The 18,486-nt window shown below is 39.4% G+C and overlaps 1 protein-coding gene across 6 annotated transcripts in view; it reads right to left on the reverse strand.

The window, feature by feature from the left end:
* The window catches only part of VCAN (versican), a 155,300-nt gene that overhangs the window by 88,200 nt on the left and 48,614 nt on the right, over positions 1-18,486 (reverse strand). For 5 of the 6 annotated variants that reach the window (XM_087862008.1, XM_045796330.2, XM_087862007.1 and 2 more), the window contains 2 exons: positions 7,616-7,691; positions 2,023-2,400 (listed from right to left, as the gene is read on the reverse strand). In XM_087862008.1, coding sequence (XP_087718134.1) covers positions 2,023-2,400; positions 7,616-7,691 — 454 coding nt within the window. Of the gene's footprint in view, positions 1-2,022; positions 2,401-7,615; positions 7,692-11,980; positions 11,987-18,486 lie in introns of those variants that run through there. The other variant, XM_087862006.1, reaches the window with a different exon arrangement.

Below are 18,486 nucleotides of genomic sequence, written 5' to 3' on the forward strand. Positions count from 1 at the left end.
ATCTAAACAAAACAAAACAAAACAAAACAAAACAAAATGGTCATATTGCCTAAGATCACTTTTTTTGTTATGCAGAATGAACTTTGGTTGCCAGGATACCTTTCACTCTCTTTTTATTCCTAGTGATTCCCTGGGGTTGACAACAGTCTATATCCCATAGCCTGACTTCTAGCTCTAAGACTTTCTTCCACATGCCCATTCTTAGATTGTCTCCTTCTCCCAAGACAGGTATGTGCCAATAAAATGACTACAGGGGGGCAGACTAGCCATGTCATAGATAAGCCCCTCTGAGAAGTGTCAACACAAAAAGATCTGCACAGTCACCAAGTAGATGCACTGACAATCAACATTCATTTTTCCCACCTCTGATATTGCAACAAAAAATTCATCAGATGCCTTTCAGAAAATTTGGCCCTCTATAGAACTACTCTAAAATTGCCAGGAAGTATATATCGTGCTATCTGGTAAGTATGAGGTAGTTTATAATGATCTCTAAGGCTTAAGTAAGAATTTGAATGGTTTTAAATTAGTCTTATGTTGATCAAAGCATCAAATAGTCCTCTCGGTAATTAAAAATCTTCCGTGTGCACTGAAGACTGGCAGTAAGGGGGCACAGAGGGGCTTCTAAAAGCAGGGCAGGGAATATCAGTCAGTATAAGTATCTGCAATTGTTGGGATAATTTGAAGACCTCATGGGGCTAAGGAGATTAAGTGGAGGATTTTCATTGTTTCAGAGGGGCAAGGGGCAAATCCACTGCTAATTCTTTAATGATGAAAACAGTAAGAAGTTGTTAGACTCCTTTTGGGATTTTAAAAACATATATATAAATTTACACATAGTGTGTATCTACCACTACTATATATATTTATAATTTATGAATAATCTATATGTTTATACAAGACACAAATATAATATACACAAACATACAAACACATACACACACAGAGAAACAGAAAAATATCAGTAGGGCAAAACAGTCCTAGGCTAACTAAAATAAATAATAAAAAGGTTAAAAGAATGAAGAGCTCAGGATATTTACTGGATGCCTGGACAACATAAAAACAGACTGGTAGGAGAGAGTAACAGAATCTGAACATAAAAGGATGTATAGAAAATTAATTTGTTGCATCTGAAATTCAAAGTATTTCCTTTTGGCTACACAAGAAAGTTTTAATAAAGCCCTTTGTATATATTTCTGAAAGGTAAATATTTTATAGGGAAATGGAAGGATGGGAGAAAAATCTGTTCCATCATGTCTGGTATTAGAATTTTGCTTAATAACTTGCCAAAATATTCTGTTTCCAAGAGCTATGGTATTATGTGTGTACCCAATTAAAGCAATTTTTCTTTGCTTTGTCTCTTAACTTAAATTCAAATGACATATAAACCACCACTGAAAAGGGGCAAAAATGAAAATGCCTCATTGCAAGACTTAATGTATAATAGTAACATATTACCTTTTTAAAAAAATTCACTGAGTTTTATTTTGATCCAATTCAAATGTTTATTAAGTCCTGGTCTCTCTAAGGCACTGTGATAGGTACCACGGTACTTATTAAGTGCCTGATTTCTTCAATGTAAGTTAGGATGGAATTTATATTTCTTAAAAACAAACTCAAAGATTTTAATAATCATGCTAGACAGTGAGAAAAAGGGAGAAAAGGTAGTGTGTGTGTGCATACAAACATATTGTAAAAATTAAACTGTAGATCAGTCTTTATGGTCTTAAAAAGTAATCACTGATAGGTCTCAATAATGAAGTAATAATTCTTGAGCTGTTTATCATGTCTTGAGGTATTCATTATTTCCACAATACTGCACTTGACCGTATGAAGTCAGTGAAGTTGCTGTGCAAAAAGTCACCTTCCTTGACCCTTAAAAAAATAACTGCTCATTTTTGGTGAAAGGCATGAACTGTTGAAATGACTGCTGTTTCTTGCACTTGTCTAAACCCTGAACTAGAGTTACTTTGAACCAGGTATCATGTTACACTACCATCTTCCAGATTTGGAAAGCCTTACCATCCACCACCAATGACACTGTGTCTTGTGTGTCTTCAATCCCGTACATGACGTCGCAGCGGTAGAGACCAGCGTCACTGGCGCGCAGTTTGACCACAGTGAGTGAGGCATCACCCACGACCTCGGAATGTGTAGGCACGGACACTCTTCCTTTATAGCCTTGACCAATCTTGATATTCCCATTTTGGGCTACAAGAACGGTAGTCTCCTTCAGATCTTTTCCATTCTTGTCCAATTCAATCTTAGACCATTTGATTCTGAGAAATTCACTGGAGGCGTTGTAAGTGGGTGGTAAGGTAGGCATGGTTGAAAAATGACAAGGTAGGTTGACTTTTCCAGAGAGGGAACCCTTAAGAGGTGGGCTTTCTTCCACTTTGACTAGAAGAAAGAGAAAATACCAAATTAACAGTCCTAGAAAACTCAACTGAGTCTATTAAATAAGTGAATGGATAAGAAACCCTTACCTTGGTTTGGTTACATCTTCAATATGTGAGATAATTAGAATGATTTTATATACAAAGAATAGTGTACAATTTTAATAACGTTTTACAACAAAGACAGGGATTCATAATGCTCATTTTTATGTATTAAAAAATGGCATTTATTTTGAAGTATGTGTAACTTAGTGTTCAACAGGAACAAAGTAAGTGATAGAATGAGGCATGTATAGGAAGGCAAGCAAACAAGGGCAAAAGGAGATAGAATCAGTAATGCAGATTTCAAAGACTGGACCAATGTTAGGAAGAGCAGTTGAGAGGCAAATTTATGTCTACAGGTCAGGAGAGGAAAAACATTGAAGATAACTGCCACATTACCTTATTTGAAATGAAAATAAAATGCAAAGAGGAAGTGAAAATTTTTAAAATGTACTTCAGTAGACTGGGGCAGGAGGAAGTCTAACACTGGAAGGACCCTCATTTGGTTCAATGTTTGAACTAAAGGCTTTCATCATAATAACAAATCCAGTTCCAATCACTCTGCAGTGAAACATTAGCTTTCAATTGTATCCTGAGGGGAAATTTTGGTCTGTTCATCTAACCAACCTGAAGTATTAATCTGCATAATGTGTTTCTGTTTAAGCCCTTAAACTTTTAATGAGAAAGAATACCTGGACTGCAATTTAACACTATCACATGCAAAAAAAAATGTTCTTTTATTCTTACAGGAATCCATACCCCTTTCTTTCCTCTTCCCCCCATCTTCCAGTTCCTACTCATTAGCTAGAAAATGTGTTGGCAATAACAATAGAAATTATGTCAATACACAAGCAAACCTACTTCATGAAAATATGATGAACAAGTTAACAGTAGCCTCCAGATGGAGTGAAATAATATTACTTAATTAACAAAATGACATGTGTCTAACACCTAGTGTGTATTAGTAGTCAAGATATTGGTAACATACATCTCAATATAGACTTGCATCAGAAATGATATAGCTGTCAACATAGCACTGCGGATCCAGTTGGGGATAAGACATTTTGAAAATTGCAGGAAGATAAGGAGATACTATGAACTTTAAGAAAAAAATACTCTCTTATTAAAGATTGAAATTTAACTTTAAGATGACTGGCCTATAAAACCTTCCACATGATACAAACAAATCTAAAATAATCAATACAGTATTGTATTTATAGTATTTGACAGAAAACACTCACATATTTCTAATGTATAATGGTCACTGTTGTCATGCATTTCTTTGTCATCTTACTAATCTATATATAACTTGTCCCCAAACAGGATTTAAGGCACTTAACAAAATTAAATAAAAATAAAATACACTATTAACTGCACTGAGTTAGTCTTTAAGATGTTGCTAAGATCATTATCATCTTGGAATATAGTATCAAGGAAACAATTCCATTCTATTAAATCCTTGGCTTATGAAATAAATTATCTTAAAGCTAACCCTCAGAGTGAAACTAGTCCAATCATTTACTAAGGATGCTCCACTGAGAGGAAGTGAAATGCCAGCTCCCAGCTGGCTGATTACAGACCTGGGCAGGAACACAAGTCTTCTCACAACTAATCAAGGAATCTTTCAGATTTGGTATTTGTTGGGTTCTTCCCCGTCCCTAAATTAGTTTTAGTTCATTTGCAGAGTCTAGACCCATCCTATTTCTATCCCATCTTATTTCTATCCCATCCTATTTCTTTAATTGCTATCTGCACTGACAGCTCTCAGTAATTTCATGATCTTTTAAATAAATCTATAAAGTCCACGGGAGACTCCCTACCTGATTCATAATCCTTTAATTTCGGCCCCATTAGGGAGATGATGACAACACAAAGATTTTTTTTTTTTTTTTTGCCAAGAATAGGGGTTCTGAGAAGGGAAGGGGTGAGAATTCTACGATCTAAACATCTCCTAGTTTACATTTATCATATGTTCTAGGAAATCCCATCTTCCTTCCTGAAGAATTATTTAGATGATCAACTTCACCACAAACAAAGTATTGCTCTTTTAATGGAGAATAAACAGCTTTACCATCAACCTCAATTAGGATATAAACTATGAGATTCTTTATCATTTCCTTAAAAATGAGTTTAAGATAAATGATGCTCAATTCTGTAATATTTATTACTAAATTATAATTCTTTTCACAATTTTAGATGTGTAGAAGCAGATATGAGAGTCAGTCAAATCTATCCAGTTGGGTGGTTTTTGAAACTCAGAGCATTGCTCAATAGTTGTGCTGTTATGAAAAAATATATTGGAACAAAATGATGTCAAAAGACAAATTTCCCAAGGGTTATTTATTGTTCTAGATGTTTATAGATACAAGAAAATTAAAAGCTTCAGTTGGATATAAACATATATTCATGTAGAATCCAGTCTTAACAACAGGATTAGCAAGAAGCTGTGTGGTCAAGTCTTTGTGTATAAAATCTTGGGTCTTAATGCACTGGGTCGCAAGAACTAAGGTCACTAAATCTAAATATTTTAAGGAAGAAATTTAGTATTTCAGAGGATAATGTTTATAGACCATGCATGTTTTTAAAAAATGCTACCTGCAAGAACTTGTCTGAAATTGTGAACAATGCAAGTAATAAAAATGAATGTTAACAAAAAGTTCACTGTTCCCACCAGATGGTTTGTGGTCCAAATGAGTATAGTGAGGAAGAAATCTCGAATAATGAATGATCATTTACCTTTCATTCTCTGTCATTAAATTCTGCGGAGAAGAATGACGTAAATTCCATCTACACAACTTGACCAAACACACCCACACACACCCCCCCCCAAACACACACACCCCTTGCCCAAATAAATGTCAGATTGAGAATATGGGAATTTATTACTCTCTCGGGTAATAAATATTACTCTCTTATTCATTCATTTACTCATAACTGCGTATGACTCATTTACTAATATTAGAGGAATACCCAAACAACCAAGTCAACACTAGATAATCAATATAATAGGTATTGTTAAAGCACAGAGCTCTTCATGCATTAAAACATTAAAACAAAGCCAATAACAAGGTATTCATTAATGATCTTTTGAGTGCCTAGGAATAAAGAGAGAAAAGCTTAAGATAAAAATACTTGTGTTGATTCATAGCAAGTTACTGCAGTGTATCCCACTATGAACTTGGCAAATCTGTTTTATGTGGATCTTATGTTTTGAATTTTCACCCTTCATCTGAAAAAATTTAATTCTTCTGAAATCAGCCCCCAACTAATTACATCTCTTAATCATGATCACATATGTAAAAAGAACTTGATTCTTGGCAAAAAGTATAATACAGTGGTTAAGAGCATGGACTATGGAGCCTGACTGCCCAGGTTCAACTCCAGGCTCCATAACTAAACTGCATACAATCTTCTACATTAGCTGTGTCTCCAAACCTTTTGATAGTACAGTTTTCTCATCTGCCAAATGGGGAGAATTGAAGCATCTGTCTCATTGGAATGTTAAGATTCAATAAATTAACTATGCAAAATACTCAGAAGAAGGCCTGACATGTAGAAATCATTCAATATTGCCAGCTATTATTATTATTATTATTATTTTTAAAAACCATCAGGGAGCTATATCATAAGTGTTTGGGTGTTTTTTCCCCATTGCTTGTGTGAGTTCGTTCTTTGTTTTAAGCAAAAAGTCTAAACTCTGTTTTAAGCGTCCCTCAAGGTTCTCCCACTCTTTTCTCTGTTATTCCTCTTCTGTTACTACCCATCTAAATCAATTCCATTTTCCGTATTTCCCTTCCATGTTCTCCCTTGTCACTGGATGCTATTATCCTTCCCTGTCTGTGACCTTCCCCTTTACTTCCTGAAAACACTGAAGGAGACAGCTCCTGGGCTGTTCATGTGTTGCTGGGGCCTAAACTATGACAGCCATCTTGGACATTCATCTCTCAATATAAATGTTACTTCCTCAAAGAGGTCTTCCCACCTTCCCCCAATCCAGGACATTCTTTATCATATCGCTCAGCTTTATATTCTTCAATCTGAAAGTACCTGGATTGTTAGTTTACTTGTTTATTGCCTGCATCATATAACTAGGAGATTGAATTTAATGAAATCCAGGACAATGAATGGCTTATCCACTGGTATATCCCTGGACACCCATAATGTAAACCTGGCACATCGAGAAGGTACTCAAACAATATTGTTAGCGATTAGATACACGAATGGACAGGGGAATGGATGGATGAATGGACAGATGCATAGACAGATGAAATGAAACTTAAGGTTTGAGTCTTGAAGAATGAACTGAAGAGGAACTGTAGAGAACAAAAGAAGGGACTGCCAAACAGAAGGAATTACATGGGAAAACCAGGGAACATGAAAGTTTGTGCATGGAATTGCAAATTAGTTCAGAGAGTATGAAGCATAGAGTAAGTGTGAGAAAGAAGAGGAAGCTGAGTCTGGACAGGACCAGATCACTGAAACGCAGGGCAGTATCTTTCTTCATGGACTACGGTCCAGGAGTTTGGAATTACAGAACCTTCATTAGGTGGATATATAATTTAAAGCTGAGAAAAACAGCACAAGTGCACTTACCTCGTTACTTCAGAAGAGAGAGAGAGAAGAGAAGAGAAGAGAAGAGAAGAGAAGAGAAGAGAAGAGAAGAGAATAGGAGAAGAATAAAGGAAAGGAAAGGAAAGGAAAGGAAAGGAAAGGAAAGGAAAGGAAAGGAAAGGAAAGGAAAGGAATACAGGTGTGGGTAAAAACGTGACTGTCAGCCTGCTCTTTGTCTTTTTGACTCTTCTTAAACTCTAGGCTCCTGAGGGTTTGATAGGGTTTCTTTTCTTTATAGGAAGGTCTTTGAGTATATTGAAGAGGACAGATTTTAAAAATATGTCCAATGCCATATATGAGCCTTTTTGCAGTCTGAAAGTAACCTGGGAATTTACTGAAAATCCATTCACTTCTTTAGCATTCTGTTCATTATTTCATTTTGATGGATTTATTTAAAACCATTTATTAAGTAAAAATAATATTTTAGCTGAAAGTGTTCAGCACTATAAATCACTAAATAGATCAAAAATTAGTTCTTTATTCTAATGGACCCATATTGCCATTCTATGCCCTACTACTTAAATTTTTATTTCACTAAGCACCAAAGAAATTGTTTCCACACTCACCTTTATGTAGTGCATGGGTTGCTATTAAGGTAGAGAACAGCCATAAGATGCTCTTTATATTTATCAACATCTTGTCCTAGAAATGAAGAAAAACACAAAGGAAATCATAAGCATTCAGGTTCGTGGTGGGCCATAAATCACATGCCATTTGTGCAGTGTATGTAATAAGAGTACAAGGAGCAGCTCCTCTTAGATTGTAAAAACAAGAGAGAACTTGTAATAGGAAAAGTCATCCTAACACTTTAATTATTAGTTTGACTCTCACCCAATGCAGTCGTTACCAAAATAATCCCAGAACCCACTTTGGGAACATATAACGATATGGATGTGTGGGACAACCACAACCGGGTAGGCTGTAGAAAGAACAATTGAGACCACAGCCCAACTAACTAGTGGCTAGGAACTGGCACAAAGAGGGAGGGGTGACCACAATGTCTATTTAGAAACAGGAAGCTGGTCACAGATGGAACGAGCAGAAGAAGATGGGGAAGCAATAGGCAGAGATGTTGAAAGAAAGGGATTCATCTCAAATGTGAGGTGGGAAGGAACATGGTGGTGGTTCCCGCACATGGTATCAAAACAGGAATAAGGAATTCAGCAGGCTTTTTAAAGCACAGACTCAATTTAGTTTCTAGGAGGCTGAACAAACAAAACAAATGTATTATAAGGAGCTGTTAATTACAAAAAGACCAGTGCTTGCCATGAGTTTTAAAGCAGTTCCAACAGTTCTAAGTCTGAAGGGTGAAAAAAGAAAGAAAACACTCTGTTCTGAGAGTCAAGAAACCCTGCCCTGGCTTTGCCATTAATTTATTGTGTGACTTTGGGGAAGACATTTAACAGTCTGGGTCTCAGAATGGTCCCTTCTAGCTCGAATTTCTGTGAAGCTATAATTATGAGGCAGATGAGTACCAGTGTTGGGGACCATCTGGAAAGCAAAGAGCCAATCTCAGAAGAACGGCAGATCATTTGATCCCCATGGTTGTTCCCTTCTCAGCTACATTTAGAACTATTCTTGTAACAAGCATTGTTGTTGGCTACCCAGTAGCCATCCTTCTTTCTCCTTTCTAACAAAACTCCCATTCCATTCTCCTGTCTACCCTCCTTCACACAGCCATACACCTTAGAGGAGCCTGAGTCAAACCCAGCCCAAGGGACTGACCTTGACTCTCCTAAGTCAGTCACATTTCTCCCATTCCTTTCACCGATGATTGGTCTTGGAATGAGTATACGAGGCAGTCTTAACTAATGAGATGTGAGGGGATCTCAGCAGGGTGGAGGGGATGCTCCTGGGAAAAGTACATTCATCTTAAGAATAGAAAGAAAGGAAGAGATGGTTGTTTTTCTTCATTGACACAAGAGGCTATTTCTTCTCAGACTGTTGTAGCCATCTTGTGTCCATGAGTCCATAAGATAGCTTGTGGGGATGAAGCTGAGAAAGAAACAGGACAGCTAGGGCTTAAGCTCTCAAGCATTAGGCCAAGAGTAGGCTATACCTTTGAACTTCTTTTTATATGAAATAATAAACTTTTTTATTTTTTAAAGCCAAGAAAATCAGGGATGATTTTTGTTACTTGTAGCTGAAGGCATTGTAACTGACACATTTGAAATGGCGTCCTAAATAATTCCTAATATTGTCCATAGAAAGTATATAAATTCTGTATGATTTAGGAAATCTAGGTTGAAAAGAAGTAAATGCTATAAGAATTCAAGTCCAATTTGGGTTCAAGTTTGATTTCATAATTATGACAGCTACTCTTTTTTCCTTCATATTCTTCCCTATTCAATTGTTTTTATTTTATTTATCTTGAAATAAGCTTTAGAAACTCTCTATAACAAAATCCTAAAGAGCATCTATTAAACCAAATAAATTATATATCTGTATTCCATCTATAAGCCATTTGACAACTCACAATGAGAAGCATACAGTTGCTAATCCTTGATACCGATGATTAACCTTGATAATTAAGTTTATTATTCATCATACAATTACTCGGATATGTAGTAGACACTATTAAACACTAACTGGAAAATTTGGTTTCTACATTTCTGTATTTCTTTTTTTTTTTTTTTTTTTAAAGATTTTATTTATTTATTCGACAGAGACAGAGACAGCCAGCTAGAGAGGGAACACAAGCAGGGGGAGTGGGAGAGGAAGAAGCAGGCTCATAGCGGAGGAGCCTGATGTGGGGCTCGATCCCATAACGCCGGGATCACGCCCTGAGCCGAAGGCAGACGCTTAACCGCTGTGCCACCCAGGCGCCCCCTACATTTCTGTATTTCTTATAAGCTATCACAGCAAGTAGGAAGTATATTTCAGTATTTCAGAAAAAATAAAGACCTCAAATTCAACGTATTCTATAGTTTAAAGTTGCCAAAGTGAAATTTCAGGTTGTATCATAAAAAAGCTATTCAAGAAAATGCATTCTATGAATATTAACTGAATCTAAGAAACATTTTTTATAAATACACTTATAAACAATAATTTCCCATCTTCATTAGAGAAAAATTGTCCTCGATCTTTTTTCTTTTTTCAGAAAACTTTTATTTTATAAGCATAATGTTTAAAGCCTGGTCTCCACCCGAATCCAATTCTGAATCCTCTACTAATACTCTGAAATTTGGGGGTAAATTACTAACTCTCTCATGTTCAGTAGCTTCTTAATTGTGAAAAGTAGTACTTAACTGTTGGAGCGAATGTGAGAATTGATAAAATAATGCACATGAAATATAGCTCAGGGATATACAGTGTATTCAGTACTCAATATTTCTTACTAAAATGACTAATTCAGGTTTTCTACAGATGTTCTCTTCCTGCTTTCATGGTACAGTAGGCTCTGTAGAACAGAGATAGTATCACATTCAATTTTCTAATTCCCATAATATTCCCATAATATTTCCACAGGGCCAGCTTCAGAGTAGACCCTTAAGGAAGGTTTACAGACCAAAAGCAGGACCACTGCCTCCACTTTGTATGCCAAAACATGCTTTCAAGCAAAGTGCCAACAATCTCTTATGAATATGGGCAAGTAGGCTAATTAAACATGGAATACATTTAAACCAGTCCAGTTGACTATTCATCATGACATGATAATATCTGATGTTTGTCAATATTTGGACATTGGTGTTAGATCTCAAAACAATATCAGAGAAGGTGTGACCTTGACCCAGGAATGGGTCTTCTGCATCCTAATTTCCTCTCTAACACCAATACTCAAAGTCTAACTCTTTGTGGCATGCTTCGTCCTTATAAAAGTGTCTTTTTTTTTTTTTTTAAGAGAGGGAGGAAAATGGTCTTTCATCTATATAACAAGTATACTCATCACTTGCCTTAAGAGTGCCCCAAGACAAGGCTAGGGAAGGAAGCCAGTACATTAAAAATACAAGGGAGAGATTAGTCATGTCTTAAATATATTTTAATAAATTCCCAACATTCAAAGATTGGAGTTTTTACAACAAGTCTCAGATCTCTTTTGAAAAATCAGATCAAACAACTCCAGGTTCACACGCTTGCTGGCCAGTCATCAGCACTACGCGAGGAGCAGGCTCTCACCCTGGCTCCGTGCATTCAAGGTCATCACTGGCCCCACTCAGCTTCTCATCCATTTCTACTCCATGCCTGCTCCCTTTAGGCACCTGATTTAAAGAATGGCCATTTTTCTCTTTAGTAAATATCTCAGAGTGCTTTTACTGATCTTAATTGCCTCAGAACTACATCTCTGTGGCCTCTTCCTTGGAGCCTATGGGCTTTCATTAGATTTCTCTAATTTTCTTAAGGCTATGTCCATGTTCATGGTTGTTAAAGCACACCATTTACCTTCTGCATTTGATCTTACTAAATAAGAAACTTTCTAAAACCTCTTTCTTTTTTTTGGCACCACTCTAACCCCCCACTTCCATTCTTCCTTCTTCCATGTCAGTCTTGTAAGCATAATCTGCTAGTGATAACAAGTCTGTCTGCATAGAAAGACCTGGGAGATATGAAGGCCACTGCCTATATTTAGCCTTCACTCTAGTGAAGTCAGTGAGAAGAGGAGAAAGTTATCGAACAATCAAGCACAACTGACTGAAGCTGTTTAACTGCCTGGGAGACAAAGAGACAAAACAAGGACCCCTATACATGAGAAATGTCTCTAAAAAGGGTAAGGGTCATGCCAAGGATGGGCTGCCTTTAAGAAAGAGAGCCGAGGTTCTAGTAAACAGATATTTAATATTCTCCCTTAGTCTTGGGGAAGATCCTCTGACCAAAGGCTGACTTCAAGATACAGACATAGCGATTTTGTCTTCTAGTCTTCAAATTACTTACCCTAGACAACCAATTGTCTAGGACATCTCAACCACAAGGTGGATATAATGAGTATTGCCTACCATATTGCTCCTGGGTGCATTCTCACAGGAAGAGTCACTGCAATGCAGAGAGAAATATCATGGTTTAAGCAGGAAATCTTATAAATTTACTTCACAGGAGTAATTGCACCATGTGAATTTATCAGTAACCTGTGACTGGATTCCTGAACCAGGTCTAAGCTAAGCTTTCTCATGTCATTGCCCCTTGGTACTGCCCTTTTCTCTGCCTGGCTAACTCCTTCCTCATTACCCTATCTAAAACACCGCATTCTCTATTCCCGTTGCCATGCTCTATTTTCATCATAGCACATGGCACATATCATTTTATATATATATTTGGGAATTGCCTTTCTCTACCACCATAATATAAGTTCTGGGAGAGCAGTCCTTGATGTTTTGTTCACTGCTCAGGACACTCAGTAAAATATGCTCATTTTTTAACATAGTAAGATGTATATTATAAATACTGTTTGGTACATTCCTTTCTTCATTTAAAATACAAAGTATTTTGGAGAATGTTCCAAATCAGCAAATACAATTTTTCTGGGTTGTTTTTAACAGTTGTATAGTTTTCCACTAGATGAATGCAGCATCCTTTATTTCACCAATTCCTATGATAAGCCCTAAAGCTGGTTTCATATCCTTGTCCATTTGTCTTGGGTGACGTTTGTACCAATATCTATATGACAATGTCCAGAAGAGAACTGCTGGGTCAAAGAGTATATGCATTTTTAAAAATTTTCTGGTAGCTCTTACCAAATTAGTTTGTAGAGAAGATGAACCTATTTATATTGCCATAGTAGTATGTGAGAGATTCACTTTCCCCACAACCTGCGGACACAACCTTCATCATACTTTATCTTTACTGCTGTGATGGATGAAAAAATAGTGCAGTACGTCACTGTTTTTTAGTTATTATTTCTTTAATTATGAATGAGGCTGAACAATTTCTCATACAATTAAAAACATATTTGTTCTGCTAACTGCCTGTATTTCACATGTGATATTTTTTGGATGGGTTGTGGTCTTTAACTTATTCGTAAAAGTTCTTGTTATACCAAAAAATTATTAGCTCTTTGTCTCTCATATGTTGCAGATGTTTTCCAAATGTGTTACTTGTTTTTGTGCAAATAATTTATTTAATCATACTTATAAGTCTTTTCTAGTATGGCTTCTGGATTTTATCTTTTGCTTAGAACAGGTTTCTCTACTTCTATTTTATTATTTTAAAAATCTTGTAATTGCATTTATTATTTTTTTATTTTAGTTTAGTTTTTAGGGAGAGAGACAGAGTACGTGTATAAGCCGGAGGTGGGGGGGGGGCAGAGGGAGAGGGAGAGAGAGACTTTTAAGCAGGCTCTACACCCAGGATGGAGCACCACATGGAGCTGGATCTCATGACCCTCAGATCATGCATGACCTAAGCTGAAACCAAGAGTAGGAAGCTTAACTGACTGAGCCACCCAGGCGCCCCCCTCTAGTTATTTTTTTAATATCATTTTCTACATCTCATATTTGGTCATCTTAACTTTATTTGAGCAGAAGAAATGAAGTAAAGATTGACTCTTATTCTGAGTGGACCAATCAGTTGTCCCCAAATCATCTGTTGAATAATCCTTCTTTCCCACTGAATTTCCATGTCTATTTTAGTGTATTTCTGGACTCTGTCTCCTGTTCAATGAAACTAGACAATTCTTAAAGCAAAATGCTATCAAACTTGCTTTATAGATTTAGTAAGAAATATGTGATTTAGGTAACAGTGTTTTTATTGAGATTATAGAATTAGATCAATATAAGTCCCATGGATATAATAATAACACCACTTATTTGTATAGTTTTCCATTTGCCAAAGCTTTCCCACAGGTATTCACCAAATGTGTATAACTGTATATGCATTTAATAGATTCTGACATCAAGCGTTTTGATTCCAAGTCTAGTGTTCATTCTACCATACCACAGGTAATAGCTACTCAGTAATTTAATAATAAAAAATTATTGTTACATATAGGATATATATAGATACAGAAATGAGGTAAATTTAAACATAGATGTGCATTCATACCCTTTTATAGTTGATAGATCTATCCAGAGGAGTTTCAGGAAACATAACAAACACATTCAACAAAGTTACTTTGCACTGACCACTGAAATACAATCACCATGGCACATTCAATGATAAGAACCTAGCAGAGTAAAAAACAAACAAACAAACAAACAAAAAAACAACCCAAACACTGGAGAATACATATAAATACAATATAAACACATAAATGTATATTTATGTATGGGGGGTATTGGGGGAGTGGGTGTAATTTACTAAATCTAGGCTATCAGAGGAAACAGGTAAAAACTCACTAACTGAAGCAGAGCTTGACCAAGACATTTATCTCTAGGGAGCAGAGAGAAGCAGGGAGTTGGGAGAAGCAGATTCCCCACTGATCAGAGAACCTGATGCAGGGCTCCATCCCAGGACCCCGAGATCATGACCTGAGCCGAACGTAGACGCTCAAAAGACCGAACCACCCAGGCGCCCATCTCCTTCCTCTTGTTCTGATTCCCAATCAGAGGGAGTACCAGCCTTGTGTCTTCTGGTAAAGTACAGACCTATGCGACAATCAGCATGTTTTCTCAGACTAGAGCAACTCACCCCCAACAATGAGTGTTTGTGAGTCCTAACGTTACTCTAGGTGGATGGTGAATTAATCGCCTACTATAGTATAGTCACTGATTCTTCTCAAGAGAACCATGTATCTTGAGAAGTTGGGTCAGTCATAGGGCAATGTCCCATTTTAAATACCATGTCTAGTGATGTCTGTCCATGAATAAAGTCAACAAAACTGTTTAAACTGCACTAGGAAAGAAAAGCTTGGTTATATGACTATTGGAAGACAGCCTTGGTGGATCTTTATGCTCGCAAAGGCTCTGATGCTCAATTAGTGATCAATCATCAACCACAAAGTACTTACGCATAATAAGGTGAGGAAAGAGAGAACAAAGACTATATTTTTAACATTAATCATGTTCAGCCTTAAGTTAGTTTTTAGGTCCTTTGCAAAGAGAATTTACAAGCATGCAGACATAGGTATCTTAGAATATCAGAGACATTCCCCTCCAGTTTGCAAGCACAGAGAAAAATTAGAGGAAACCTACACCTGTAAACATATAAATCTAGGGGGATTCTTTTCAAACTTCATTGTTTTAAAGCAGAAACAATTTTGGAATAACTTTTAAATTATCTACTAGGAAAAACAAAATAAAAGTTTGAATTCTGACATAAATCCTTAGATGGTCTTGTTCTTATCCCTCTTCCCACCACCCACAAGATTAAGGACTGTGGACTTCCTGCTGGAGGAAGTAATTGCTCAATCACTTTGGAATCCACTGGAACTCTTTGCTGTCTTAGTTTGGACAGACATATACAATTGTGAAATCTTCCTTTTTTTACTGAGAGACTGCTCTAGAAGATAATCCCTGAGACCTTCTGCCTGATATGCTTTTATATCCAACTTACATATTCTTGGAACTGGGAACAGATTTCATTTCAGAAAACTAGTCGTTGCTTTCATTGATGCCTTCCCATTTTTATATTAAACTCACAACATCCTATTTCAGGACTTCACATGAATATTTTCATGATAGGTCTGGCACAGTTGACAAGCAGTATCTAAAATAATTTAGGTCACAGCTTTTAGAAGGAGTCAAAAAGAAGGGGAAAGTGTATCCATTAGATAATCAGAATTTGAGATCTCAGAGATCCTTAAAACTCTGTTCTTCTGAATTAAAGCGAGGAAGTAGGAGAGTTTAAAATGTAGCTCTAAGTGGCAGTGTCTAGACTGCACCACGTCCCCCCAAGTTACTAGCTCCGTCATTTCATAAATGTGCGCTGAGCTCCCACTGTGGGCCAGACCCGTGCTAAGGGACCTGATCCACAGGGACCTGAGTTACACCCGCAGCCCCTTAATGTTTGAGCTCATTGGAACTACATCAGTCCTGTCAAATGGCAATCGTTTGCCATTCTAGGCGCACTCTTTATGACAGTCTGGACGTGATTATCCTGTAATTGATTAAAAATAGTCTTTAAACTTACTTGAATGTATTTACAAAGTCAATATATGGAGTACAGAATAAACTCGTGTCATTTTTCTGTCAAAAAAGTTTGCTTGGAGTAAATCTTTACTTTCTCCCTGTTGCAAGGCAAAAACTCCTCCTACCACTCCGAAGAAGCAAGAATTTTTTTTTTCTTTTTTCAAATCGTTACTAAGAGTGTTTAGCACCTTCTGGACAGAAGTCCGGGAGCCTCCTGCAGCGGCCCGCCGCCTAAGCGCTGAGGGCGAGACCGCGGAGCTTCCATCCGTGAGCCCCGCCCAGCCTTTCCCCTCCCCGCCCCGCCCCGGCCGAAAGCGCAAGGCCCCGCCCCCACTGGCCTCTGGGCGGGGACCCGAGGCGCCGCGCCAGCGTTCTGGCTGGGCCGACCGCCGGTTCGGCAGAGCGTTGTCTCAGAGCCCAAGTCACACCCGTCTCGGTCTGGGAACTAAAGCCCCAGCCCACGTGGCGGCGACTGGAGAACTCCGGCGTAGCGAGGAGCACCCGGCGTGGTTCCTACCTCCGCGCCTGCTGAGCAAGTGGGGGTCGGCCCGAGGCCCCAGCCGCTTTAAAGGGCTCGTTTCTCCCCTACCCTTCCATCGGAGCACGCCGCTTTAGTCGCGTTTGTTGTCGCTTATTAAAATATATCTTAAAACAAGACGCGAAATTGAGCCTCAAACTTCGAAACGTACCTTACCGGTCCTCTCCTGTGTCCATCAGCCCCATCTCTGCTCCTTTCTTCCTCCCCTAACCCCTTCTTCACCCTTCCTTTCCCTTCTTTTTTCTCCCAGCGCACTCCTTCTTCCCAATTTCCATGTTCAATGCGTGTCTTGAAATTGATTAAGTTTAAACTTCGGATTAGGGGCCTTTCTTTTGCCGTATCCTGGGGCGGGGCCCTAGTAATGTGTTCAAGCGATCAAGGGCCTTAGTTAAGTTTCCAAAGGAAGGCATTCTGTATTATATTTCTTAAAGTGATGCCTGAGATTGAACATCAAGCCCTCCAAAACCTGGATCCGTCCCTGCCCATGTGTGTCGTCCACCAAGCTGCACACTTGGCCCGGAGCGCTGCGCACATCCCCGCTGACTCGCCAGCAGGCGCTTCTGCATTTCGCAAAGACAAGGTCTCCTTTCAGGGTCCTCCAAATCCCTAGATTTACGTCAGAGTCTGAAGTAGAAAACTAACGATAAAGGTTCTTCATCCTTGAATATATAGTTGTAAAAGTGGCTCACTTGGTTTTTGGGGGGCGGCTTGGGGGGGGGAGGCTCGGTTTCCTCCACCTATGCTGCACTTCTCCATCAGGGGGCGCCCATACCCGCCACAAAACACCCTATTCCTAGACATCTGGGTTCGGCAAGCCCTAAGCACGCCTACTGGGGGCAGATCCGAGGGAGCTCACTGCCTCCCTCGCTCCTCCCTCCTAGCCTGCCTCCGCGGACCCGGGAGGCAGGGATTTCACACTAGCCATTCATTTGTCAGCCGTGGGGGAGGGGAGGCGGGAGCGAGAGAGACTGGGCAGAGGCTGGGAGAGGGGAAGGGAGGCAGAGAAGATGGAGACAGAAGAGGGAGAGACAAAGATGAGAAACGGGACACAGCGAGACTGTCTTTCAGTCTGTGGGTGTGCGCACAGTGAGACATCTCTCCAGGCGTTGCGTAGATTTCTCCCCCCTCCCGCAGCATCTCCCGGGGACAAGCAGGACTTGCTGGGGGCGCAGCTGGATCGGAGAGCAAATAGTTTATGCTATGACACTATATTTCTAACCCTCTCTCCGCCGCCTAACACACAGAACGCTCCACGCCCAGTGACACAGACAACAAGCTGGGACAACCCTGTGGCCCTCATATCCGCACGGACTGGGGATATTGCCCCGCGGCGCCCACACCTCGGTAGGGTGATGGGATGCTCCAGCCTAGGGCGTCCCCCAGGGCTCCCGGCACACGCTCTCTCTGGCCGCGGGACTAGCCAGTAAAGTTGCTCAACTAGGGCGAAGAGCTGGGAGGGGGTGGGGAGATGGAAGGAAAAGAAGGACTGCCGTAGTCGGGGCGAGAAGGCTGGTCCTAGAGGCCCCAGATTCGGGTCCCCGCGCCACCTTTGTCTGGAGAGCACTTAGAGCGCTGGTTTGCTCCTTGAGACCAGAGTGGAAGCCTCCACTTTGCTCTTCTGGGTGAGATAAAATTCTTGCACATCGCTCGTGGTTCAAGGCAAGCTTTTCCCGCCCAGGCGCTTCCCGGACCTCCGCGGCACTCCAACAACCCCACCCCCATCCCCTGCTCCCTCCCGGCCAGCCCCTGCGCTCCGCGCGCAGGACAAAAGAACCCAGGGGCACCAGGGAGGGCCTTGACAGCCCCCAAGTCTCCGAAGAGACGCAGCCCGGAGACCCCGCACATTCCCCCGCCGGACCTCTTTCCAGACTGCTTGCAGGGCAGAGGGGGTCGCGTCCGCCCA

This window comes from Ursus americanus, chromosome 5, assembly GCF_024610735.1.
Source record: "Ursus americanus isolate L20-20 chromosome 5, mUrsAme1.1.p, whole genome shotgun sequence".
NCBI classification, from domain to species: domain Eukaryota; kingdom Metazoa; phylum Chordata; class Mammalia; order Carnivora; family Ursidae; genus Ursus; species Ursus americanus.